At 49.3% G+C, this 26760-nt stretch overlaps 1 protein-coding gene across 1 annotated transcript in view; it reads left to right on the forward strand.

The window, feature by feature from the left end:
• Positions 1–935: 935 nt before the first annotated feature.
• The window catches only part of TNPO3 (transportin 3), a 42333-nt gene continuing 16508 nt past the window's right edge, over positions 936–26760 (forward strand). The window contains exons 1-7 of the mRNA XM_032238795.1: positions 936–1404; positions 15755–15955; positions 17969–18042; positions 19508–19664; positions 21416–21559; positions 25029–25204; positions 26198–26336. Coding sequence (XP_032094686.1) covers positions 1261–1404; positions 15755–15955; positions 17969–18042; positions 19508–19664; positions 21416–21559; positions 25029–25204; positions 26198–26336 — 1035 coding nt within the window. The 5' untranslated portion in view covers positions 936–1260. The remainder of the gene's footprint in view (positions 1405–15754; positions 15956–17968; positions 18043–19507; positions 19665–21415; positions 21560–25028; positions 25205–26197; positions 26337–26760) is intronic.

Here is a 26760-nt window from a genome sequence, read left to right on the forward strand (position 1 = left end):
TACATCCAGAGGTTGGAGAAGCATTTAGGATTGAAGCACAAATTTATGCCCTTATGCGTAAGCACACAGGAAATGCTTTATTTTTTTTAATTTACTTTACTTTATTAAAGAAAAATTTGATTTGTACAGAAATGGACAGACTGACACTAGAAATCAAAAACAGAGACAGAATATTGTGAAATCTGGAACAAAATGTATCAATGGTTGGAAGTCAGGAAAAGCAGTCGGACAGAACATTTTGAGGACTGTAAAATTGGAACTATAAAGTTATCTTCGTCTTGTTTTTTTTTCTTTTTTTGTTGCATCCCCCCCCCCCCCGTTTTTAAAAGTAAAAATGTTTAATAAAAACTATTTTAAAAAAAGATGACTGTAGCTATGTACGCTAAGTGGAAACTGTATTTATAAACCAATTTCGTTGTATTTATTTTGTGCAATGACAATGAATACTATACTATGCTATGTGTAGAAGTGACAAAGCCAGAAAGGTCGTTCTATGTCCAAGGCTTTTAATATTTATTCAATAAAAAAATTAAAATTAAAAAAAAGGAAATGCTGATCAACCAAGAAGCTAAAGAATCACAAAAAATCCAGCAAAATTTGGCAAAAGGCTCTCCCTGTTGAATTTTGGCCTGCAATCCACCCAGCCAGATGAAAGAGGCGTGGCTTCCACGCCCACCCAACCCCGGGGAATTCTGGGAGTTGAAGTCCCCGCCTCTTCTGGATGACGTGTGGAGGGAGGGAGAGAGCGGGAGGAAAAAAAACAAAAAACCGCTCGCACCTAAGGTGACCCGCCCGCCCGCGCGCGTGCGCGGAAGGACACTCCTTCCTCCCCCCCCACCCCCGTCCGCCCTTCCCGCCTCTCGGGCTCGCTGAGCTCACTTCCGGCGAGCGCGTGCGGCCGCCCGGACGCTTTTGCGTGGAGACATCCGCCGCTCCACCGGAAGTCCCTCCGCCGCGGCCGTCCCTTTCGGGCCTGGAACCGGGGAAACCAGCTTTCGCCAGGCGGGAGGCCGCGTTGGGAAGCCCGGCGTCCGACTCCGGCGCCTCGGCTAGGTTGAGAGGCCTAACCGGCGAGGGCGGAACTCGCGGGCGCGGGGCGTGGTTTCCGGAGGGAGCGCCTTCCGGGTGGCTCCGGCGCGCTTCCGCCTCCTCCCGCAGCGGCGGCTCGCTTCCTTCCCGGTAACGGACTCGGCGGAGGCCCCGCCCGCGATGGCCGTGGAGGCTTGAGGGCCGGTGGCCGGAGGAGGAGGAGGCGGCGGGATGGATCCTGTCGGGCCCGGCGGGGGCGCCGGCGGGAAGCCGAACCTGCAGATGGTCTACCAGGCCGTGCAGGCGCTCTACCACGACCCGGACCCCAGCGGGAAGGAGCGCGCCAGCCTCTGGCTCGGGGAGCTCCAGCGCTCGGTAGGAAGGAGGCCCCGGGAGGCCTCTGGGGCCTGTGGGCGAGGGAGGGGAGGGGAGGAGCGCGGCCTGAGGTCCCTCCGCCCCGGGGGGGAGTGGGGGGTGGGGGAGGGGCTCCATCTGGGGAGGGGGGGGCTGCTCTCCGAGGGGACCGAGTGGGGGGAGGGAGGGGCTCGCCTGTTGCAAAGGGGTGGGGGGGTGGGGGTCCTCTCTCCCCTAGATGATCGGGGGGGGGTCGCCCCCTTCTCCCCTTCCTCCTTTCTTCTCCCCTCCCCTGGTTGAGTGGGGAGGGTCCCTCCTTTTGCAGCAGGAGACCCCCCCCCTCCATTCCCCATCATTGTAAAGGGGGGCTCCTTTTGAGAGGCTCTCCCCTAGAGGATCGGCGTGGGAGGGGGGTCGCCTCCCCTTCCTCGTTTAAGGGGAGAAGGATGTGGGTCTCCCCACCACTAGTTACATGGGGAGGGTCCCTCCTTTTGCAGTAGGAGACCCCCCCTCCATTCCCCATCATTGTAAAGGGGGGCTCCTTTTGAGAGGCTCTCCCCTAGAGGATCGGCGTGGGAGGGGGGTCGCCTCCCCTTCCTCGTTTAAGGAGAGAAGGGGGGAAGGGTGTGGGTCTCCCCACCACTAGTTACATGGGGAGGGTCCCTCCTTTTGCAGTAGGAGACCCCCCCTCCAGTCTCCATCCCGATCTCCCTCCTTTCAGAGGGTTCCTCCTATTGGGGATGGGGGCTTTCTCTCCTCTAGAGGATCTGGGTGGGAGGGAGGGGTTCGGCTTCTTTCCCCCTCCCTCATTCAAGGAGGGGAGAAGGACAAGGGTCTCCCCTCTTCTGGTTAAATGAGGAGGGTCCCTTCTTTTGCAGCAGGAGACCCCCTCCATTCGCCATCATTTCAAAATCAGATTCCTTTGGGGGGGGCAACACCTCTAAAGGATTGGGGTGGATGGGAGGGGGTTGCCTTTTGCAACAGCCCCTCCTCCCCTTCCTCATTTAAGGAGGGGAGGAGAGAAGGACCAGGGTGACTAACTGGGGAGGAGGATGCCTGGGGTCCCTTTGGAACAGTTGAACACCCCCCTGCATTCCTGATCCTGATTTCCCTCTTTTCAAAGGGGGGGCTTCTTTTCAGGTAGGGGGTTTCTCCCCTTGAGGACCCACCCCAATCTTCTAGGGGAGAGAAGCCCCCACCCCCAAAAGGAGGCCTCCTCTGAAAAGAGGGGGATCAGGAATACAGGGGGGGGTCATCTGTTCCAAAGGGAACCCAGGCCTCCTCCCCCTCCTCCTATTTGACCAGGGGAGGTCACCCCCCTCCCCTGGCCAAATAGGAGGAGGGGGAGGAGGCCTGGCATCCTTTTGCAAGAGGCAATCCCCTCCCTTCCCCACCCCTTTCAGAAGGGGGCCTCCTTTTGAGTAGGGGCCCACAGGATTAGGGTGAGTGGGTGGGATGGGGTCCCAAGGCCCCTTCTCCTTCCCTCCGCATTTAAATAGGGGAGAGGCTCAAAGGTCTCCCCTTGCCCAGTTAAATGCAGAGGAGGAGGAGGAGGCCTGCGTCCTTTTGCAATAGTCGGTTTCCCCGAAAATAAGACATTCCCCGGATAATAGGCCCAATCGGGCTTTGGAGCACATGTGCTAAAATCAGCCCTCCCCGAAAATATTGCAACACAGCAGCAGCCAAGAGGTGACCACACTCGCCACCTCCTGCACCTCAAAAATAATAAGACCTCCCCGAAAATAAGGCCTGGTACTTATTTAAGGAGTCCAAAAAAAGACTCTGTCTTATTTTCGGGGAAACACGGTAGGCGATCCCACCCAGTGGCCCCCAAAAGGAGACCCTGCCCCAAAGCCCCCCCCCCTGATGGGGAATGGTGAGGGTCTCCTGTTGCAAAGGCTTCCTCCTCTTCCGGCCTTAAATGCGGAGGGGACGGAGAAGGTGGACTCCAGCTCCTTTGCAAGCAGGCCACCCGCTCCGTTCCCCATCCCCCTACCCCCCCCCCATCCCCTTGGGGAGAAACCCTCACCCCAAAAGGAAGCTCCCTTTGAAAGGGGCTCATCCCGCAGAGTGGGTAAAGAGTAGGCCACTTGGCCATTATTCCCCCCCCCCCCAAGTTTCTCATGGGTGCCCAAGGCAGTTCTGGGGGGAATAAGAGGGAGTGTCTCTCACCTTTACACCCCAAATCACCCCTCCCAGCGCTGTTGGGGAACGCCCCCCCCCACTCCCGCTGGAACTTTGTAAAGAGGCAGAAAGAGAAACCCAGCAATCAAGATGCAAGCAGGGGGAAAAAAACCTTGCCCCTGGGTCGAAGCTCCACCCTGCAAAAGTGTTTTGAGAAGGAAAAAAAATTATCCATCCCAGATAATTTTGTTGTAATTGCACAAGGGACGGCGGAAATGGAAAGCGAAAGCTTGATACCCTTGAGGCAAGGAAGCTGAATGAAGAAGGGATGCCCTTTCTGGCAATTTTTTCTTTTTTTTTTCCCCTAGTTACGACTTTCTCTCTCTCCCCCCCCCTCTAAATACAACTTTTATTTACTTTTTTTTTTAAAAAAAGAAGTGCAGCTCCTGGTTGGTGTTGCGACACTCCGGGGAGGGGATACAACTGCAGCCCTGCCAGGCATAAAAAACTGCTCTTCTGCTTTTGAGTTTAGTTTCCTTTCATTGTCACTGCACCTCGTTCAACGAAATTCAATGCCATCTTCAGGGCAGAAGGACAGTTCAGGTTGTGGTTGTTAAGGAATCACGCGCAGTCATTGAGCACGACATCATGGGGTGGCTGCTTTCCTCCTTGACTTGACTTGTGGGAAGCTGACCGTGAAGACCACAAGGGGCGATGAGGATGTGACTGCGGGAAGCTGTGACCATTGTAACCTTGTGCCGGTTGTCCAAGTGCCCCCCCCCCCCCAATCGTGATCCTGTGATTGTGGGGGACACTGCAATAGCCACAACTTCAAGGAACGGCCATTAAGTCTTCTTGTTGAGCACTGTTGCGACTTCGAAGAGTTGCCGAACCAGAGGTCACTAAGCGGGGACTACCTGTATAGTCCAAAGCCCTTCTCTGTCTTTCATGGTTGACAAAGCAGAATGGAATAGAATGACAGAGTTGGAAGGGACCTTGGAGGTCTTCTAGTCCAACCCCCTGCCTAGGCAGGAAACCCTATACCGTTTCAGACAAATGGCTATCCAACATCTTCTTAAAGACTTCCAGTGTTGGGGCATTCACAACTTCTGGAGGCAACTTCTGTTCTACTGATTAATTAATTTAGATAGATAGATGATAGATAGATGATAGATAGATAGATGATAGATAGATAGATAGATAGATAGATAGATAGATAGATAGATAGATAGATAGAGATAGATAGATAGATCAATACAATACAATACAATACAATACAATACAATACAATACAATAGCAGAGTTGGAAGGGACCTTGGAGGTCTTCTAGTCCAACCCCCTGCCTAGGCAGGGAACCCTATACCGTTTCAGACAAATGGCTATCCAACATCTTCTTAAAGTCTTCCAGTGTTGGGGCATTCACAACTTCTGGAGGCAACTTCTGTTCTACTGATTAATTAATTTAGATAGATAGATGATAGCTAGATGATAGATAGATAGATAGATAGATAGATAGATAGATAGATAGATAGATAGATAGATAGATAGATACAATACAATACAATACAATACAATACAATAGCAGAGTTGGAAGGGACCTTGGAGGTCGTCTAGTCCAACCCCCTGCCTAGGCAGGAAACCCTATACCGTTTCAGACATATGGCTATCCAACATCATCTTAAAGACTTCCAGTGTTGGAGCATTCACAGCTTCTGGAGGCAACTTCTGTTCCACTGATTCATTGTCCTCACTGTCAGGAAATTTCTCCTCAGTTCTAAGTTGCTTCTCTCCTTGATTAGTTTCCACCCATTGCTTCTTGTTCTACCCTCATATGTTTTAGCCTCCAGTCCCCTAATCCTCTTTCTTGCTCTTCTCTGCACTCTTTCTAGAGTCTCCACATCTTTTCTACATCGTGGCGACCAAAACTGGATGCAAATATTCCAAGTGTGGCCTTACCAAGGCCTTATAAAGTGGTATTAACCCTTCACGTGACCTTGATTCTCTCCCTCTGTTGATGCAGCCTAGAACTGTGCTGGCTTTTCTGGCAGCTGCTACCCACAGCTGGGATCATACCTCTGAGGACAACAATGGGACCAACCACTTGGTGGGCTCCGTAGTACCATGGGGGTCTCTGGCCTGCTGGTAAAACCATGTCTTCCTGCTTTTTGAAAGGATGTCGGGGTGGGTGAGGGAGGGGCAACCTTATTATTTCTGCAAGGAGGATGTTCCACTTATCTCTTCAATCCTTCTCATCTTTGGGCTGGGAATGTTGTTTTGAGCAGGCGGGAACTTCCTTATCGGCAGTTGAGAGTTGGGGGTTGCCTTCACTAAAGCTCTTTGAAACTATTATTTGCTTTTTTTCTGGCTGGCAGAGATAGTGGAAGTATCTCCCTAAGGGTTCCCTCTCTTTGTGCTTCCCAGGAAGGTGGGATCCAGCACCTTACCTGCCGTGTTCATTTTGAGGTGCTTTGAAAGTTTGGACCCACCTGGAACATCAGCCTGTCAAAGAGGGAATCGTTTCCATGGAAGAGAAGCTTCGTAGCTCAGGGTTGAAACGTGGGGTCCTTGGTGGTCTCTGAGCTTGGTGGTTTTCTTGCAGACGTTTCGTGACCCAGCTAGGGAATATCATCAGTGCTTGAAGGGAGTGGGGATTATAGAGGAGGAGGAGGAGGTGGACTTTGGGGTCCTTGGTGGTCTCTGAAGGTCCTCAGTCTTTCAATTTAGTCTCAGCTCGCAGGACTGTTGTTCTTGAGCGCCGAGCTCAAAAGGGTTCTCGAAGACGTTTCGTGATCCAACTATGGAATATCATCAGTGCTGGAAAGGGAGTGGGATTGTGGAGGGGAGGGCGAGAAGTCCTTCATATTCTCTGAGCTTGGCGGTTTTCTTTCAGACGTTTCATGACCCAACTAGGGAACGTCATTGGCACTAGAACGGAGAAGTGTTTGTGGAGGAAGAAGAGGAGGACCGTGGGGTCCTTGGTGCACACTCTGAACTTGAGGATTTTCTTGCAGACATTTCATAACCCAACTATGGAATATCATCAGTGCTAGAAGGAAGTGGGGTTGTGGAGAGGAGCAGGAGGATTGTGTGGGGTCCTTTGTGTTCTCCGAGCTCGGTGTTTTTCTCGCGGACGTTTTGCGACCCAGCTAGGGAACATCATCAGGGCTAGAAGGGGTTTTCGGAGTGGGAGAGGAGGAGGAATGCGGAATCCTGGGTGCTAAATGGCTTAATAACCCCAGAATTGTTGCTTGTAGCTTGAATGGATAAAATGCAATTGTATCTCCTGCTCCTAAGCTCCGTCCCGGTGGATCTTCTGTATAGTAACTATTAACAGGAAAAGGGCATAAAGTAACTTTGTGTATGAATATTTGTAGATTCCTCTCTGGCCTTGAGCAGGGAAGCCTTTGCCGAATTTCTATTTTATTCGTGTTTGATTTTCAGAAATCATAAATAAGCCACGTGGGCTTCAGACAATTTGGTTTTCTGGAAATCTGTATTTCAGTCTGAAGGTTTTAAGGTCGACGTACAGTGCAAGTCCATTCTTCATATATTTCTGGGGTGGGGGAGAAGTTTCATTTATTCCATTTATTTGTTGGATTTACGTCCAATTCCCTCGGCAAGAAATGATTAAAATCAAAGCCTTTCTTTTAATTCTGCAGTTTGAGGCAGTTTAGGCCGAGAGGGCAGGCACCACTCGCTTAAAAGTCACCCAATGACGATCTGTGTTTGGAAGCAAAGATTAAACCTAGTTTCTCCAAGTTAGAGTCAGTGGGGAAATCAGATTCACTTAAGAACCCTGTTGCTGGCTTAACAACTCCAGCGATTCACCTGTCAAACGTGGCAAGAAAAGCTGTAACTTGCTTAACGAATGTCTCACTTAGCAACATAAATTTGGGGCTCAATTTTGGTCGTAAGTCGAGGATTGCCTGGACCTGGAGAAGTTTCCCTTAGTAATATTTTTGGAAGTCGTCTGCCATTGTTTTCTTCCTAGGGCTACGGGGCAGTGGCTGGCCTCAAAGTCAATCCATACAGGATTGGAATTGGTGAGCAGCCAGCTTGCACGCTGGAGTCCTGAACTACTACTATACGTATTTACCTACTACAGGTAGGGCTCAACGGACGACGATTCACTTAGTGACCACGTCAAAGTGACTTATGACCATTTTTAAATTACATTTACAATCGTTGTAGCCGCCCCATGGCCATGCGATTTACATTCAGGCGCTCGACAACCGATTCACACTTACGACGGTCACAGTGTCCGGGGCTGCCACGCAATCCTCTTTTGCCACGTTCTGGCCAGTGGGGGGGAAACCAGATTCACTTAACGACCGCAGTGAGTCCCTGAACAAACGCAGCAAGAAAAGTTGTAACGCGGGGCCACGCTCACTTAACCGACTTCGCAACGGAAATGTTGGGCGCCGTTGCAGTCATAAGTAGAGGACTTCCTATATTGAGAGCGCGAGGCAGTGAGAACCATCAACCCGCGGAACGGAAGTTGCCTTCGGAAGTTGTGGGAACTTCCCATCCCTGGAGGCTTTCAACAAGGGACTGGACTGCCCTCTGTCAGGAATGGTGTAGGGTCTCCTGATTGGGCAGCTGGGGGTTGGACTAGATGACCTCCAAGGTCCCTTCCAACTCTGTTATTCTGTTATTATTCTGTTATTCAGAAGTTGTGGGAGCTTCATCCCCGGAAGCTTTCAAGAAGAGACTGGACTGCCCTCTGTCAGGAATGGTGTAGGGTCTCCTGATTGGGCAGCTGGGGGTTGGACTAGATGACCTCCAAGGTCCCTTCCAATTCTGTTATTACTCAGTTATTCAGAAGTTGTGGGAGCTTCATCCCTGGAAGCTTTCCAAGAAGAGACTGGACTGCCAAAATCAGTCCGAAATGGCGTAGGGACTCCTGCTTGGGTGGGCGGGCGGGGTTGGGCTAGATGACCTCCGAGGTCCCTTCCGACTCTTGTTAATCCAAATACTGTTGCACTGGAGAGTCATTCTTAAGGGGCACTTGCGCTTCGAGATAGCAAGAGCAGGACCTCGGAATGCTTTTCCGCGGGGGAAATAGGGAGATAAAAGATTGGATGAAAATCCTTATTTTCATGTTATTTTCATGGCATTTGATTCTCTCGGGAGGCGCCTAACCCCCAGGGCTGGGCCGGGCGCCCGACGGGAGCTCCTCTTTGGCAGGGAAACTCGATCGACGTCTCCCGCCCTGCCAAGGTCTCATTTCTGGAGGACTGGCAAGACAGGGAAGGAGGCTGTCCAAGTCGGCTGCCAAAATTCAGCACAATAAGATCCCACGCAGCTTGTGATTCTTATTCCTTGCGTGGTCCCATTGGGGGGGGGGGTGTCTCTCGAAGAGAAACTGGCACGAGGGGCCGCTTAAATGTTTGAAACCTCTTTTTTCAGGCCAGCTGCCTCCCTGGGGACAGAATCCTGGGAAAATTCAGGCAGTCCTCGACTTACAGCGATTCCTTTAGTGACCGAATTTACAATGGCACTGGAAAAAGAGACTGATGACCATTCCCCCCCTCCCACACACAGTTACAACTGTTGCCGCATCCCCGTGGTCACGCCAGGGACACTCGGCAACTGACTGGTGCTGACGACGGTTGTGGTGTCCCCGGGGAAGTCGGATTCACTTAACAACAAGCGTTTACTAACTTGACCAATGCAAGGCTTCACGTAACAACTGAGGCGAGAAAGGTGGTAAAGCAGGACAAAATTCACTTAACAAACGTCTCACTTAGCAACAGAAATGTTGGGCCCAGTTGTGGCCGTAAGTAGAGGACTATCTGTACTCAGATTCAAAGATTAGCATCTCTCTCTTTCTCTTTGTTTCTCTTTGTTTCTCTCTTTCTCTCCGTCTCTCTCTTTCTGTTTTTCTCTCTCTGTCTCTGTTTCTTTCTCTGTTTCTATCTCTTTCTTTCTGTCTCTGTCTCTCTCCATCTCTCTCTTTCGTTCTCTTTCTGTTTCTCTCTGTCTCTTTCTGTCTCTCGATGTCTCTCTCCATCTCTCTTTCTATCTTTCTCTCTGTTTCTCTCTGTCTCTTTCTTTCTGTCTCTGTCTCTCTATGTCTTTCTTTTTCTCTATGTTTCTCTCTCTCTCTGTGTATCTCTATTTCTCTCTCTGTCTCTCTTTTTCTCTCTCTCCCTGTCACTCTCGGTGTCTCTCTCTCTCTCTTTCCATGTCTCTTTCTCTCTGTCTCTCTCTGTCTCTCTTTCTCTCTCTCCCTCATTCACTGTCTTTCTGTCTACCTCCCTGTCTCTTTCTCTTTCTCTCTCTGTCTTTGTTTCTCTTTCTCTCTCCGTTTTTTCTCTGTTTCTCTCTGTTTCTGTCTCTTTCTTTCTGTCTCTGTCTTTCTCTATGTCTCTTTCTCTCCATGTCTCTCTTTCTCTCTCTCTCTTTCTGTTTTTCTCTGTCTCTGTTTCTCTCGGTGTCTCTCTTTCTTTCCATGTCTCTTTCTCTCTCTCTCTCTCTCTCTCTCTCTCTCTCTATTTCTCTGTCTCTCTTTTTCTATCTCCCTGTCACTCTCTCTCCCTCTTTCTTTCCATGTCTCTTTCTCTCTCTCTCTGTCTCTCTTTCTCTCTCTGTCTCTCTTTTTCTCTCTCTCCCTGTCACTCTCTCTCTCCCTCTTTCCATGTCTCTTTCTCTCTGTCTCTCTCTCTTTCTCTCTCTCCCTCATTTACTGTCCTCCCTGTCACTCTCTCTCTCTCTCTTTGTCCATATGTAGCTATGCACAAAAGGAAAATTATTGCAGTTTTTAAACCGCCAGGCGTGGGGTTAATTTCCTCCCCCCCCTCGGTTCTGCCTGGCCATTTTTGCCTCGTCCCCTTTCGTGGCACCTTGACTCCCTCCTCCCCCCCCCCCGTGAGACGTTTAGCCCACAGAATTCGCAATCGAAAAAAAAAAAAAAGGAAAAAATTCCGCTGGGGAAAAAGGGAGCCGAATTGCTCTTTGATCCCAGCAGTTTCAAAAAGGTTTAGATAAAAAAGAAAGGGGAAAAAAAAACCCAGAGCCGTTTAGCTAGGTGGTTCTACCAAACTCTTCAATTTCCCCCCCTCTGCTCCGGGGTCTTTGGCTTCCCGGCTGGGCCTTGGCACTGCCCGTTTCCCCTTGGGCGATCCCCCCCAAAAAGAGAAGAGGCTGAACTCGAGGGCCCATCGTTCTGCGCCAACCAGGTGTGGAGGTGAAACTCACCTCCTCCTCACCTTACAGCTGCGAGGGACGGAGGGAGGCGCCTGCTTGGCAGCCAGGGCTGTTTTCCCTGGTCCGACCTGAAAATCCCCCGGGGGCCTTGCCAGCTCTTGCCGCTTTTCTGGGGCTCTTCCGTTCTTGTCGAGAGCAACTTTAGGCAGACTGAGGCAGGAAAAAGTCCCTTGGAGAGAACGGGAGGAGGAAGGGAAGGAGGAGAGGAAGAGGGAGGGCAGGATAGGAGACCAACTGGAGTCCTGGTGCACTTTACAAATCAGTAGTTTTGTGATTACGCGTTTCCTTCCTTCCTTCCTTCCTTCCTTCCTTCTGTCCGTCTCTCATCCTTCTGTTTTCTTTCTTCCTCTTTTTCCTTTCCTTTCTCCTCCCTCCCTTCTGTCTCTCGTCCTTCTGTTTGTTTCTTTCCTCTTTTTCCTTTCCTTCCTTTTCCTTCCCTTCCTCTCCTTTTCCTTCTCTTTTCCTTATCCTTCTCCTCTTTTTCCTTCCTTCCGTCCTTCTCTCATCCTTCTGTTTGCTTCCTCTTTTGCATTTCCTTCCTTTTTCCCTCCTTCCCTCCCTCCCTCTCTTTTTCTGTCTTTCCTTATCCATCCTTCCCCTCTTTTTCCTTTCCTTCCCTCCCTCCCCTTTTTCTTCTCTCATCCTTCCTTCCTCTTTTTCCTTCTATTTTCCTTATCTTTCCTTCCTCTCTTTCTCCTTTCTTTTTTTCTCGTGCTCTATTTTTCTTTCTTTTTCCTTCTCTCTTCCTTATCCTTCCTTCCCCTCTTTCTCATTTCCTTTCTTTTTCCTTCCTTCCCTCCCTCCCTCCCTCCCTCCCCTTTTCCTTCTCTCATCCTTCCTTCCTCTTTCTCCTTCTATTTTCCTTATCTTTCCTTCCCCTCTTTTTCTTTTCCTTTTTCCCTTTCTCTCTTTTTCCTTTTCTTTCTTTTTTCTTCTCTCTTCCTTATCCTTCCTTCCCCTCTTTCTCCTTTCCTTTCTTTTTCCTTCCCATCCCCCCTCCCTCCTTCTCTCTTCCTCCCTCCCTCCCCCCCTCTCTCTCTCTCTCTCACACACACACACACACACACACACGAGACATATGGGCAGAGAGACCCAAAGACATCCATCCACTCTGTGAGAAGTTTATCACTTTCTCATCCAGGGACCGAGAGATGCCATCATCTCAGAATTAAGCCCTGCGGATTTAGTGAGTTGCAGACCGAGAAAGCTTTCGCCAGAACGAACCCGTCTTGGGGTGCGGAAGGATGGCGGCTGTCGCTGGTGCAGAGGGAGGGCCAAACTGTTTGCAAAATCCATCGCACAGACTTTGGCCTCAATTACGTCCCACCCCGTTTGAAGAGATATGAAAGATCTCTTCCAACGAACCTCGCTTGGAGAGTCCTTCGTGCCAGCCTCAAAAAAATACATATTCCTGGTGGTTTATAAAAATATGTTCATTGCCCTGTTAAGAAACCGGACTGGATGGGTTTGGGATGGCCAAGGCAGCTGTCCGGAACCCTGTTTACTCCAGGGTGCTGTTAATCCCCTCATCCAGGACCTGGTGTAAAATTGGCTTGGTGGATCAGCTTTCAGGGCCGCGAAGAGCCGAGTTTGAGAAATACGGCTTTGGAAGATCGTCTTGAGTTCTTCCACAAGTGTTTATGGTCAGTAAGCAGACTCCACTTGGAAATATGAGATCATTGGCAAGCAGAGATGTGGGCAGCGTTGAGCAGAGGGTTTAAAGGCTGCCTTTTGATCTTCACCGGTGGAAAAAAATCAGGTTCTACATTTAGGCAAGGAAAGCCAAATCCACAGGTATGGCATATGTGGTACCTTGCTCAATAGTAGCAACTGTGAAAAGGGATCTTGGAGTCCTAGTGGACAACCACTTAAATAGGAGCCAGCCGTGGGCAGCAGCTGCCAAAAAAGCCAACACAGTTCTAGGCGGCATCAACAGAGGGATCATAGAATCAAGATCACGGGAAGGGTTAATACCACTTTATAATGCTTTCATAAGGCCACACTTGGAATATTTGCATCCAGGTTTGGTGGCCACGATGTAGAAAAGATGTGGAGACTCTGGAAAGAGTGCAGAGAAGAGCAAGAAAGAGGATTAGGGGACTGGAGGCTAAAACAGATGAAGAACGGTTGCAGGAACTGGGTATGTTTAGACCAGTGGTTCTCAAACTTGGCAACTTTAAGACTTGTGGACTTCAACTCCCAGAATTCTCCAGGCAGCTCTGCTGCCTGGAGAATTCTGGGAGTTGAAGTCCACAAGTCTTAAAGTTGCCAAGTTTGGGAACCACTGGTCTAGTTTAATGAAAAGAAGGACATGGGGAGACATGATAGCAGTCTCTCAATATCTCAGGGGTTGCCCCAAAGAAAAGGGGGTCAACCTGTTCTCCATAGCACCCGAAGGCAGGACAAGAAGCAATGGGTGGAAACTAATCAAGGAGAGAAGCCACTTGGAACCAAGGAGCAATTTCCTAAGAATTAGAACAATTAAATCAGTGGAACAGCTTGCCACAAGCAGTTGTGGGTGCACCCTCGCTGTTTTTAAGAACAGCTATTTGAACAGAGGGTTGGATTAGAAGACCTCTGAAGTCCCTTCCCGACTCTGTTAATTTTATCTCACACCAGGAAACTGAGCTACGCCCACCAATCCATCTCCAAAGCGTGGGAACAAATATTTTCTTGGCCAGGTTCTCCCACAATTGCTGGAGTTGTTGGCAAGGGCACTGCCCTACTTCGGGACTCTGGCTTCCAGCCGCGAAGAAAATGAAACACTCTTGGCTGGCCCAGCAAGAATCGGCTTTCAGGTGTCCGCCCCCATTCTTCCCGCGGTCAGCTGGGGCGAGTTTGGGAAGCCCTCGGCCTCCCAGCTGTTGCATCCTACAAGCAGTGCAAACACCGGCCAAGGCAAGGTTTTCTGTGGCTTCTGGACCTCCGGAGGCCCATAAGCTGTCCATCCTTCGCCCCCTACTCGGTGGGATGATGATGATGATGATGATATGCGTTCCGTTGTGTCCAACTCTTGCCGATCCTACAGGCCGCTAATGCGATCCTTGGTTGTGTAACCAGAGGCCTAGAATCCAAATCAGGTGAAGTCTTGGTCCCGCTTTATAAAGCCTTCGTAAGGCCACATCTGGAATCCTGCATCCAGTTGCTGGTCACCAGGTTACAAAAAAGATGCGGAGACTTTGGGAAAAGCGCAGAGAAGAGCAACGAAGAGGATCAAAGGCCTGGAGACTAAAAAAATGAAAGAACGGTTGAAGGAACTTAAGTATGGCCAGTCTAGAGCAAAGAAGGACTAGAGGGGACACGATACCAGTCTTCCAATATTTGAGGGGCTGCCCCAAAGAAGACCTCCCTCCCCGCCTATTCTCCAAAGTACCTGAGGTCAAGACAAGGAACAATAGATGGAAACTAACCAAGGAGAGAAGCAACCTAGAACTAAGAAGAAATATGTCCTGACAGTGAGGACAATCAGTCAGTGGAACTCTTTGGTTCCACCACAAAATCGCGGAGGACAAAATCGCGCTCGACGAAAGCGCGCATTTGACGTCATCACAGCGCGACGAAAACATCGCGCTGTGATCGAAAAATGTAAAAATAAAGCTAAAACCTTCCCCTAACCCCCCCAAACCTAACCCTAAACCTAACCCTTAACCTAACCCTAAATCTAACCCTAAACCTAACCGTTAACGTAACGCTAAACCTAACGCTAACCCTTAACCTAACGCTAAACCTAACGCTAACGCTCTAAACCTAACGCTAACGCTCTAAACCTAACCCTAAACCTAAACCTAACCCTTACCTTTATGTGAATCGGCTTGCTTTAATTTTAATTTTATTTCAATTTTTAATTTTTTTCGTCGCGCTGTGATGACGTCACATGCGCGATTTCGTGGAGCGCGATTTTGTCCTCCGCGCTTTTGACGGGTCACGGAACTCTTTGCCACCAGAAGTTGTGGGTGCTCCATCACTGGAAGTTTTCAAGAAGAGCCTGGACAGTCACCTGTCTGAAATGGTATATAGGGTCTCCTGCATGTGCAGGGGGCTGGACTAGAAGACCTCCAAGGTTCCTCCCAGCTCTTAGTCTGATTCTAATCTTGCATTACAGACACTCCTCAGCTTACGACAGTTCTGCCACGGACCATTCGAAGTTGCAAAGCACCTTTTTAAAAAAAGTGACTTGTGACCCTTTCTGAGACGTTGATAAATGCGCATAGACGTTAGACAGCACCGTGAGAATCCGGGGTTCAGCCGAGGGATGGGCACGGAGGGGAAAGCAACCGGTCTCTGTATCTGGTTGTTTGGGCATGCAGTGCCCTGTGGCAGCCTCCAGATGGAGTGTTTGGTTGGGTATTTGCAATCAGGTATTGCTGTTCTCGGATCCTCTATGCTTTGGGGAGCAACATTGGACTCCCAAATATTCAGTTATGGGTGCTGGAGAAAAAGAACCTCTGTACAAAAGTAGCATTCCTTCCATCCTTCCTGCCTTCCTTCCTTGCCCTTTCTTCTTCATTCTTCCCTCTTTTCTTTCCTTCCTTCTTCCCTCATTTCCTCCTTTCTTCCCTCATTTCCTCCTTTCCTCTTTTTTATTCCTTCCTTGCTCTTCTTTCTCCCCTCCCTTCTTTCCTTCTTTCCTTCCTTCCTCTTTCTCCTTCCATCCTTTCTTCCATCTTTCCTCATTCCCATCTCCTGCCACACCTCCTTCCTTTCATTCCCATCTCCTTCCTTTCTTCCCTTCCCCTTCCTCTCTTTCTTTTTCTTTTCTTTCTCTTCTTTTTTCTTTTCTTCGTTCTCCCTCTTTCCTTCTCTCTCTCACCCCCCCTCTCTCTGGCACTAGGACACTACTTCTGTAGGATCTGGGGGAGATCTGGGAAGGTTTAGACTCATCGGGTTGGAAGTGACCTTAGAGGTCTTCTAGTCCAACCGCCTCAACTATGGCTGAGCCCTTGTCCTTCAGAACGCTGACTGCGCCTTCGTCTCTTGGCTCCTGATGGCATTTCTCTCTCCCTCTCTCCCCCTCCCTCTCCTCCCCCACCCCCAAAAGGTCCATGCCTGGGAGATCTCCGACCACTTGCTACAGATCCATCAGGACGTGGAGTCCTGCTACTTCGCAGCCCAAACCATGAAGATGAAAATCCAGACCTCGTTCTATGAGCTCCCCACCGATTCCCACGTCTCCCTCCGCGACTCCCTGCTTTCCCACATCCAGAACTTGAAGGACATGTCCCCCGTCATCGTCACCCAGGTGAGCATCCAGTATGGGCAGGGAATACGGGTGGGCATTCCTTAGCTCGGGCAGGCCCACCCCGGCCAGCTTCTGGCTTCGCTTGGCTGGCTTCCGCTGGTCATTCTGAGATCTGGGCTGGAGGTGGCGCAGTGGTTAGAGTGCAGCACTGCAGGCTACTTCAGCTGACTGCAGTTCGGCTGTTCAAATCTCACTGGCTCAAGGTTGACTCAGCCTTCCATCCTTCCGAGGTGGGTAAAATGAGGACCCAGACTGTGGGGGCGATATGCTGACTCTGTAAACCGCTTAGAGAGGGCTGAAAGCCCTATGAAGCGGTATATAAGTCTAACTGCTATTGCTACTGCTATTGTTTGCTCTGGTCCAGCAAGGATAGGTGTATACTATACAAGAATAGGCATATAGTACAGTGATTGCGAACCTTTTTCCCCTCGGGAGCCAAAAGCACACGCCTGCGCCCACACCCATCATTCAATCCCGCCCCCTGCGCGTGTGCGCAAACATCCCCCTCCCCCGCATGCCCCCTTTTGGGCCTAGCTGGTCTCATTGAAGCCTCCGGAGGCAGGAAACAGCCCTTATTCCGACCTCCAGTAGGCCCGTTTTTCTCCCTCCCCAGGCTCCAGAGGCTTTCCAGGAGGCTGAAAACGGCCTCCCGGAGCCTCCTTGCGAGCCCTGGAATTGCGTGGAGATTTCCTGGGAAGGGAAGGGCAGAATGGGCGGGCCAGCCGAAAATCAGCCAGGGCAATGCTGGCGTGGCCACTGATACGGTTTCGTGTGCCACCTGTGCCATAAGATCCCCATCACGAATAGAGTGTATTCTTGTGCAGAGAAGAGCAACTAAGATGTTGAAAGGGCTGGAGGCAAAAACATAGGAAGGAGGAATTGGCTTTGGCCAGTCTAGGGAGAAGGAGGACTAGGGGGGACATGAGAGCAGTCTCCCAGTGTTTGGGGGGCTGCCTCAAAGAAGGAGAGGGGGGTCAACCTATTCTCCAAAGCAGTGGTCTCCAACCTTGGCAACTTTAAGACTTGTGGACTTCAACTCTTTATCTTATTAATAGCAATAGCAGTTCGACTTATATACCGCTTCATAGGGCTTTGAGCCCTCTCTAAGCGGTTTACAGAGTCAGCATATTGCCCCCAACAACAATCCGGGTCCTCATTTCACCCACCTCGGAAGGATGGAAGGCTGAGTCAACCCTGAGCCGGTGAGATTTGAACCACTGAACTGCAGATAACAGTCAGCTGAAGTGGCTGCAGTACAGCACTCTAACCACTGCGCCACCTCGGCCCTTAAGAGCCATGATGGCACAGAAGTTAGAGTGCAGCATTACAGGCTAACTCTGCTGCTGCCAAGTGTTCGATCCTGACCGCCTTAAGGTTGACTCAGCCTTCCATCCTTCCGAGGTGGGTAAAACGAGGACCCAGATTGTTGGGGGCAAGAGGCTGACACTATAAACCACTTAGAGAGGGCTGCAAAGCATTGTGAAGGGGTATATAAGTCTATGTTCTAAAGAAGGAAGGGAAGGAAGGGCCGAGGTGGCACAGTGGTTAGGGTGCAGTACTGCAGGCCACTTCAGCTGACTGCTATCTGCAGTTTGGCGGTTCAAATCTCACCGGCTCAAGGTTGACTCAGCCTTCCATCCTTCCGAGGTGGGTGAAATGAGGACCCAGACTGTGGGGGCGATATGCTGACTCTGTAAACCGCTTAGAGAGGGATGAAAACCCTATGAAGCGGTATATAAGTCTAACTGCTATTGCTACTGCTATTGCTATGGTGGCACAGAGAATGCAGTAATGCAGACTCACTCACTGCCCACTGCCAGGAGTTCGATCCTGACCAGCTCAAGTTGGACTCAGCCTTCCATCCTTCCAAGGCTGGTCAAATGAAGACCCAGGTGGTTGGGAGGCAAGCAGCGGACCCTGTAAAGCGGCATATAAGTCTTAGGTGCTATTACTATCTGCACTCTACCTCTGACTTACCACCACCTCTTTCTCTCCTCCTCTCCGTATACGCAGCTGGCGTTAGCCATAGCAGACCTGGCCTTGCAAATGGCTTCCTGGAAAGGCTGCGTGCACACCTTGGTTGAAAAGTAAGTCTTCCCCCCTTTTCAGATCTGGTCTTAGAGCAGCCGATCAAAACCCAGATTGTGTCGGGGTCTCGCAGGGGCGAGCCGAGTGCAGTCCAAGGGCCTGGGGGGAGACAGGTGGCTTCTGGAGGGATGGTTTCCAAGCACACCTGGTGGCCCAAACTTTGGAGTTTAGAAGAATTGCAGCTTCCCTGCTTAGCTCCGATTTGACAGCATTTTTTAACTGCACAGGTAAGTCCTCAGCATACGACTGTAACGGAGTCTGCCCATTACAGTCGTTGGCTGCAAGAGTAATACAGATGGTTCTTGACTTTTAACCATGTTAGTTTATTCTGTCATTTTTGTGTAGCAGGCTCATGTCTGTATTGGAGGTGGGTGACCCTTTGAGAGATATAGGCAATGAAATTTCATTTTAATGTATGCCAATTAACGCACATTCAAAGTAGCAATAAAGTTTTATTTTTTTCTGTTCTATTTCTTAATCTTATTCTATTCCTATTCCGAATTCTATTCTATTTCTCTATTCTATTCTATTCTTTCTTAATCATATTCTATTCCTAATTTTATTCTATTGTATTTCTTATTCTATTCTAATTCTAATTCTTAATTTTATTCTATTCCTATTCCTTATTCTAATCTAATCTAACCTATTTCTTAATCTTATTCTACTCCTATTCCTAATTCTATTCTGTTACCGTATTCTGTTCTAATCTATTCTAATCCTTAATCTTATTCTATTCTATTCTATTCTATTCTATTCTAATTCTTAATTTTATTCTATTCCTAATTCTATTCTATTCCTATATTCTATTCTAATTATTCTATTCTAATTCTAATTCTTAATTTTATTCTATTCCTATTCCTTATTCTAATCTAATCTATTTCTTAATCTTATTCTACTCCTATTCCTAATTCTATTCTTTTCTATTACTATATTCTAATCTAATCTAATCTAATTCTTAATTTTATTCTATTCCTAATTCTATTCTATTCCTATATTCTATTCTAATCTAATTCTTAATTTTATTCTATTCTATTCCTATATTCTATTCTAATCTTTCTTAATTTTATTCTATTTCTATTCCTAATTCTATTCTATTCGTATATTCTATTCTAATCTAATCTAATTAATTTTATTCTATTCCTATATTCTATTCTAATCTATTCTAATCTAATCTAATTCTTAATTTTATTCTATTCCTAATTCTATTCTATTCTGCATTCTATTCCATTCCCATTCCTTAACAGAAGGACAGAGTTGGAAGCTGTCCTGTCCTGTCCTCATCCTCTCCTTATCCTTATTCTTTTCGTTCACTTATTTTCTCCATGTCTTCTGTGGTGTCCGTGGGAGGCGGGTGACCCTTTTGAGAGCCACATGCCGGTGAGCGCGCGCTCAAAAGCCACAATAAAGTTGCTCTCAGTCTGAATTCTGATTCCGTCTCTTCTCAACCCTCCCGGGGGACCCCAGGTACAATAACGACGTGACCTCCCTGCCTTTCCTGCTGGAGATCCTGACGGTGCTCCCCGAGGAGGTTCACAGCCGGTCCTTGCGGATCGGCGCCAACCGACGCACCGAGATCATCGAAGACTTGGCCTTCTACTCCAGCACGGTGGTCTCCCTCCTGGTGAGTTTGGGCAACTCCAAAGCATAGCAGCTCAGCTCAGCTCAACTCCAGCCTCTCGCAGAGGGACCCGTGGAGGAGCCTAGAAGTTGGGAAGATTTGAATCCTTGTTGGCCATAAAACCAAGAGGGTGGCTTGGTGCAACCGAACCCCACTGATCTTGAGCATAAGAGGGGATTAATAAAGGAGAATGTTTATAGCTCAGGGTTGCAGTGGGGGGGGGGGTGTCCTGGGGGCTCTCTGAGTTTGGTGGTTTTCTTGCAGACGTTTCATAACCCAACTAGGGAACATCATCAGTTCTGGAAGGGTTTGGGAGAAGAAGGAGAAGGAAGAGAGGACTGTGGGGGTCCTTGGTGCTTTCTGAGCTGGGTGGTTTCCTTGCAGACTTTTCATGACCCAACTGGGTAACATCATCAGTGCTAGATGGGAGGGAGGTTTGTGGAGAAGGAATAAAGGGAAGGGAGGAAGGAGAGAGAGGAAGGGGGAAGGAAGGAAGGGCTGTGGTGGGTCCTTGGTGCTCTCTGAGCTTGGTGGTTTTCTTACAGACCTTTCATTACCCAACTATGTAACATCATCAATGCTAAACTGAGATTATATTGAGTCCATTTCTTTGGCTAGATGAATTCCCAGTTCATAGTTGTTTTTGAGTCATGCTTGACTCTGGTTCCTTTAGGGAATGTGTGAAATTTTCTTGGCAACAGAACAAAAATGGTTTATTCTTGCCTTATTCCGAGATGCTTGTTTTTTCCCCCTTCAACTTCTCAGTCTATCTTACAAGCCTGAGATCTCCTTGTGGTCTCCCCTCCAGGAACTAAATAGGTTCTACCCTACAGATAGAAGAGAATAATTATAGCTCAGGGTTGAACTGTAGAGTCTTTGGTGATCTCTGAGCTTGGTGGTTTTTTGGCAGACATTTCATGACCCAACTAGGGAACGTCATCAGGGCTCAAGGGAGTGGGGGGGGGGAGAGAGAGAGGAGGAGGAAGAGGAGGAGGTGATTGATGGTCTCTGAGCTTGGTGGTTTCCTTGCAGGCGTTTCATGGCCCGACTAGGTAACATCCATCAGTGCTGGAAGGGAGGGGTGGTTTGTGGAGAGGAGGAGGGGAAGAGGAAGCAGAAGAAGGGAGGAAGAGGAAGGAAGAGGAGGACTGTGGGGCCCTTGGTGCTCTCTGATCTTGATGGCTTTCTTGATGACGTTTCATGGCCCAACTAGGAAACATCATCAGTGCTAGAAGGGAGTGGGGTTTGTAGAATGGAAGAGGAGGATGCGATGGAGGAGAAGGAAAGAGAAGAGGAGGAGAAGGACTGTGGAGGTCCTTGGTGCTCTCTGAGCTTGGTTGTTTTCTTGCAGACGTTTCATGACCCAACTAGGGAACTTCATCAGTTCTGGAAGGGTTTGGGAGGAGGAGAAGGAAGAGAGGACTGTGGAGGTCCTTGGTGCTCTCTGAGCTTGGTGGTTTTCTTGCAGGCGTTTCATGACCCAACTAGGGAACATCATCAGTGCTAAAAGGGTGTAGAATTTGTGGCATGGAGGGAAGGAGGGAGGGAGGGAAGGAAGGAAGGAGAGAAGGAAGGAAGGAAGGGTCCTTGGTGCTCTCTGAGCTAGGTGGATTTCTTGCAGGCGTTTCATGACCCAACTAGGGAACATCATCAGTTCTTGGAAGCCTTCAAACTTGAGAAACAACCACCTTGGTGGGTGGGGAAGCGGTTCCTTGTCGGAAGCTGAACTTGGGCGTCTTCTTTCTCTCCGCCAGATGACCTGCGTGGAGAAAGCCGGGAGCGACGAGAAGATGCTCATCAAGATCTTCCGTTGCCTGGGAAGCTGGTTCAACCTGGGTGTTCTGGACAGCACCTTCATGGCCAACAGCAAGTTGCTCTCCCTGCTTTTTGAGGTTCTGGTGCGTGTCCTGGGGGGTCCCACCCCCCCACCCCTTCACAAGCCTTGGAGGGGCAACTGGGGCACTCAAGTGCCGAGAAGGAAGACGCCGTTGCGGGTGTCGGAACTTGGGGGTGGGAGCAAAGCCATGGTGGTAGGAGCGGAACAATCTCCCCCTTTATGTCACCACACGGTTAGGAGGAAGATCAAGACACCGCCATATTTAACACAACCCTGATAAACGAGGGCCTTAAGGACAGGTAATCCTCCGCTGAATGGCTGCTCAGAATAACCACCGACCCACCTTGGGGCTAGTCATCACCTGGGTTCAAACCTCCCTCTTTTTTTTTTTAATATAAATTTTTATTAGATAAACATTGGGCATAGTGCGACGTTTCTGGCATAAACGTTTCCACATAGCGATTGGACCTTACAACAATTACATTTTTCTATCCATTACATAGGTGGGTGTAGTCAGTCAGATTACCTGTCCGTTGATCCTTTCTTTTATATAGCAATAGCAGTAGACTTATATACCGCTTCATAGGGCTTTCAGCCCTCTCTAAGCGGTTTACAGAGAGTCAGCATATTGCCCCCAACAATCTGGGTCCTCATTTTACCCACCTCGGAAGGATGGAAGGCTGAGTCAACCCTGAGCCGGTGAGATTTGAACCGCTGAACTGCTGATCTAGCAGTAGCCTGCAGTGCTGCATTTAACCACTGCGCCACCTCTTACTAACCAGACAAAGACGTATCCGATTCCTACCTATCACACCTACCAGTGGTGGGATTCAAATAATTTACCAACCGGTTCTCTGCCCTAATGACCAGCTGGGTAGGCGGGGGCTCGGTGGTCATGTGATAATGTGGGCATGGCCAAGTCAATGTCACTCAGGTCGATGGGCACTTCACCTTAGTTGTTACAATGGTAATAAGGGTTAAGCGGAGAGGAAGTTTCTGTAAGCAATAAAGATGAGGCTAGAAACAACACCAGAATCTTTCCTTCCTGCCTTCCTTACAGGATCAGCCCTGTAAAGTGGGGAAAAACAAAAGATTTCTTCCAACAACCGGTTCTCCAAACTGCTTAGAAAGTTACCAACCGGTTCTCCCCGAACAGGTGCGAACTGGCTGAATCCCACCACTGACACCTACAATAATACCACATTTTCCAATTCTTTTCTGTGTTTTTCTGTCCTGGCCTTTTCCCCTCGTTTCTAACCATCGGTGCAATTTGTCCCAGATTTCATGATATTCCATTTCACCCTCGTCTTTGAGCTCTAAGAGTCAGTCTGTCCATCTCTGCGCACGTCAGTATTTTATTTATTACTTTTTGTTCCGAGGGAGTCTCCTTATTTTTCTATTTTTGCGCAAAAACCAGTCTTGCTGCGGTTAAAATATGCAGCATTAAACATAGCCGTGTTTTTCTTTTGTGATCCCTAGTAGAAATAATTCTGGCCACAACTCCATCCTTTGATTTAGCATCTCTTCCAAATACGTTCTTATCTGGTGCCGAAAAGCCCGAGCTTTCATGCACTCCCACCACATATGGTAGAAGGTCCCTAGTGCAGCATTACATTTCCAACATCGTGGAGATAAGTTTTTATTAATTTTAACTAATCTTGTGGGTGAGATGTGCTACCTCTAGAACATCTTGTGTAAGTTTTCCTTATATGAGGTGATGGTGCCTCTTCCCTCTTGGTCACTGACCGAACTTCGGACACCTGGGTTGCATTTACGGGCCATTTGGAGTGTCCTGGAGGGGCTTCACATTCCCCCCCCCCCCACCGTTTCACAAGATTGGTTTTCCGGCAAAACCTCTCCTGCCTTGCTTAACAGCTGTCGTTAAATTTGTCGTAAAGCCTGTTCATTCACCAGGCCCTTTTCACAACAGTCACGACTTAAGGACGGCGATGGGGCGTGCTCCATTTTGGTCGTGAACTGAGGACAACTTACGAGCACATTCGTTTTTCAAAATTTGTATGGTCCAGTTTCTCCCCCCCCCCCGCCTTTTTTGTTTGTTTGTTGAAATGGCAGGTCGTCCTCAACTTAACGACCCCCAAATTGAGCCCAAAAACATTTATGTCGTTGCGCGAGAAATGTGTTCAGCGAGTTTTGCCCCGTTTTACGACTTTCCTCGCCGCGTTTGTCAAGCGAATCGCTGCGGTTGTTAAACGAGTGCGCCTTGTTGACGTTGCTCGTCAAAACGGGATCGTGCGATTCCCAGGACGCTGCTACCGTCATAAACGAGAGTCGGCTGTCGAGCATCCGAATGTAAACCGCGCGACCGTGCAACAGCAGTCATAAGTGTGAAAAACGGGTCATAAGTCACTTTTTTTCCAGTGACGTTGGAACTTTGGTCACTAAATGAACTGTTGTAAGTCGAGGATGACCTGTACATCGGCTAGTAGGACTCAGTGAAAATCTACTCTGCTTGGTTATGAGGAGTACAGATGGTGCTCGACTTACAACTGTTCGCAATTATGACAGATCCACCACAACCTTCCCCGTTACGTCAAGGGACAGTTAGGTAGAAGATCAAAAGACTCCCATCTTAACACAACTCTGATAATAGCAATAGCAGTAGACTTATATACCGCTTCATAGGGCTTTCAGCCCTCTCTAAGCGGTTTACAGAGAGTCAGCATATTGCCCCCAACAATCCGGGTCCTCATTTTACCCACCTCGGAAGGATAGAAGGCTGAGTCAACCCTGAGCCGGTGAGATTTGAACCGCTGAACTGCTGATCTAGCAGTAGCCTGCAGTGCTGCATTTAACCACTGCGCCACCTCGGCTCTTATAAAAGTGGATGTTACGGTACAGTTACCGCACAATATGGTTAAGTACAGAAAGTTCTCGACTTACGACTGACCTGCCTCGGTGCTAGTTATGACCTGAATTCAAAGTTCTGATGCTCCCCCCCCCCAATGTGGTCACATGACCACGTGATTAGATGGCTGTGTAACTCTCCCTCTCCATCCAATGTAGCAGGGAAGTGTGAATAACCACAGTGTCAGGGTCCCGAAGGTAAATCAGAGTCCAAGGCAAAGGATTCCTCAAAGTTCCAATTTATGAAGAGAGCCACGTTGGCACATCTGGGGAAACCCGAATCTGAAAGCTTCCCGGTTTCCCCCACCCAGTTGAAAGTTCAAGATCTTTCCCCCCCCCCACACACACACAAGTCCATCCCATGGTCCAATCTCCCACTGCCATGCTGGCAGCTTCCACCCATCCAGATCCGGTCAGGTGCAGAGGTGCAAAGACAAAGGATGACCTTGGCTTTCTAGAAAGAATGTTGTTATGGCTACATAGCATCTAACTCCCTACAATGCCCCCTTCCCATTTTCCCACCGTAGAAAATGCCTAGTAGAATAATAGAAAGGCCTGACACACAGTTAATCAGGTAATACTCGGGTGTGGGAAAAGGAGGCTGAACGTTAACTGAGATCCGTGCGGGAGGTTTAAGCCAGATCTCCGGGTGGCCTCTTTTCCAGCAACAGGACAAGACGTCGTCCAACCTGCACGAAGCGGCGTCCGACTGCATCTGTTCCGCCCTCTACGCCATCGAGAACGTGGAGACCAACCTGGCCCTCGCCCTGCAGCTCTTCCAGGGCGTCCTGACACTGGAGACGGCGTACCACATGGCCGTAGCCCGCGAGGACTTGGACAAGTGAGTACCGGGAGCATCCGTCCCCTGGTCCCTGTCGCTGGGCAGGTGTTTTGAGAGCAAGGTGTTCAGCCGGGGGGGCCGTCGGACGTGTGGCTGTGTTGAATTTCCAATCTCGGTTGTTAAAGAGGAAAGGAAATTGGGTCGGGGCTCAAGGAGATGTTCCCAAGAGGTCAGAAACCGGGAGAGCATGAGTTCTAGTGCTCATCTTGGGCACTAAAGCTGCCAACTGGGTGACTTTGGGCCAATCACCAGGAGACTGGGAGTTCTAGTCCTGCCATAGGCATGAAAGCCAGCTGCGCGACTTTGGGCCAATCACCAGGAGACTGGGAGTTCTAGTCCCGCCATAGGCATGAAAGCCAACTGGGTGACTTTGGGCCAGGAGACTGGGAGTTCTAGTCCCGCCATAGGCATGAAAGCCAGCTGGGTGACTTTGGGCCAATCACCAGGAGACTGGGAGTTCTAGTCCCGCCATAGGCATGAAAGCCAGCTGGGTGACTTTGGGCCAATCACCAGGAGACTGGGAGTTCTAGTCCCGCCATAGGCATGAAAGCCAACTGGGTGACTTTGGGCCAGGAGACTGGGAGTTCTAGTCCCGCCATAGGCATGAAAGCCAGCTGGGTGACTTTGGGCCAATCACCAGGAGACTGGGAGTTCTAGTCCCGCCATAGGCATGAAAGCCAGCTGGGTGACTTTGGGCCAATCGTCCATTGCTAAACAAGACAGCTGTTAAGTGAGCTTTGCCCCCGTTTACGACCTTCCTTGCCGTAGCTGTTAAGTGAATCCCTGCAGTGGTTAAGCTAGTCACGTGATTGTTCAGTGAATCCTGGCTTCCCTTTCGATTTTGATCGTCAGAAAGATCGCAAAGGGGCATCCTGGGTTCGTTCCAGAAACCCCATTGCCCCGACTGCCCTCCTTTGCCCTTCCTGAGATTGTCTTGCCAACTCACAATCGCCTCGTGGTTGTTGTTGTTGTTGTCGTTGTCGTTTTTTGTAGGGTCCTCAATTACTGTCGGATCTTCACCGAACTCTGCGAGACCTTCCTGGACAAAATCGTTTGCACCCCGGGCCAAGGTTTGGGGGACCTGCGCACCATAGAGCTGCTCCTGATCTGCGCGGGGCACCCCCAGTACGAGGTAGGACCCCCCAACCTCCACCTTCCTCTTCCTTGGTGGAACCCGTGACTGTCTTGAAAATTTTGGGGTGCTCAAGAGGGTGTTGAGAGAGGAGGCTACCACCTTGTGCCACAAGAGGGGAGGGGGGAATTTAAAAGGACCCCCTATCACTGGGCCCTATCTAACGAAATGAAATCCAACGTAGAGAAAAGTAAAGTCTTTACACTTAGGCAAGAGAAACAAAAAAATAGATTGGGTGGAACCAGGCTTAACAGCAGTAAGTATAAGAGGGATCTTGGAGTTGTAGTGGATAAGCAATGAAATAGGAGCCAGCCGTGTGCAGCGGCAGCCGAAAAATCCAAGGCAATCCTAAATGGCATTAACAGAGGGCTACAATCAAGATCAAGGAAGGTTTAGGTTTAGGTTTATTCGATTTATATGCCGC

The sequence above is a fragment of the Thamnophis elegans genome, unplaced genomic scaffold (assembly GCF_009769535.1).
Source record: "Thamnophis elegans isolate rThaEle1 unplaced genomic scaffold, rThaEle1.pri scaffold_89_arrow_ctg1, whole genome shotgun sequence".
NCBI lineage: Eukaryota > Metazoa > Chordata > Lepidosauria > Squamata > Colubridae > Thamnophis > Thamnophis elegans.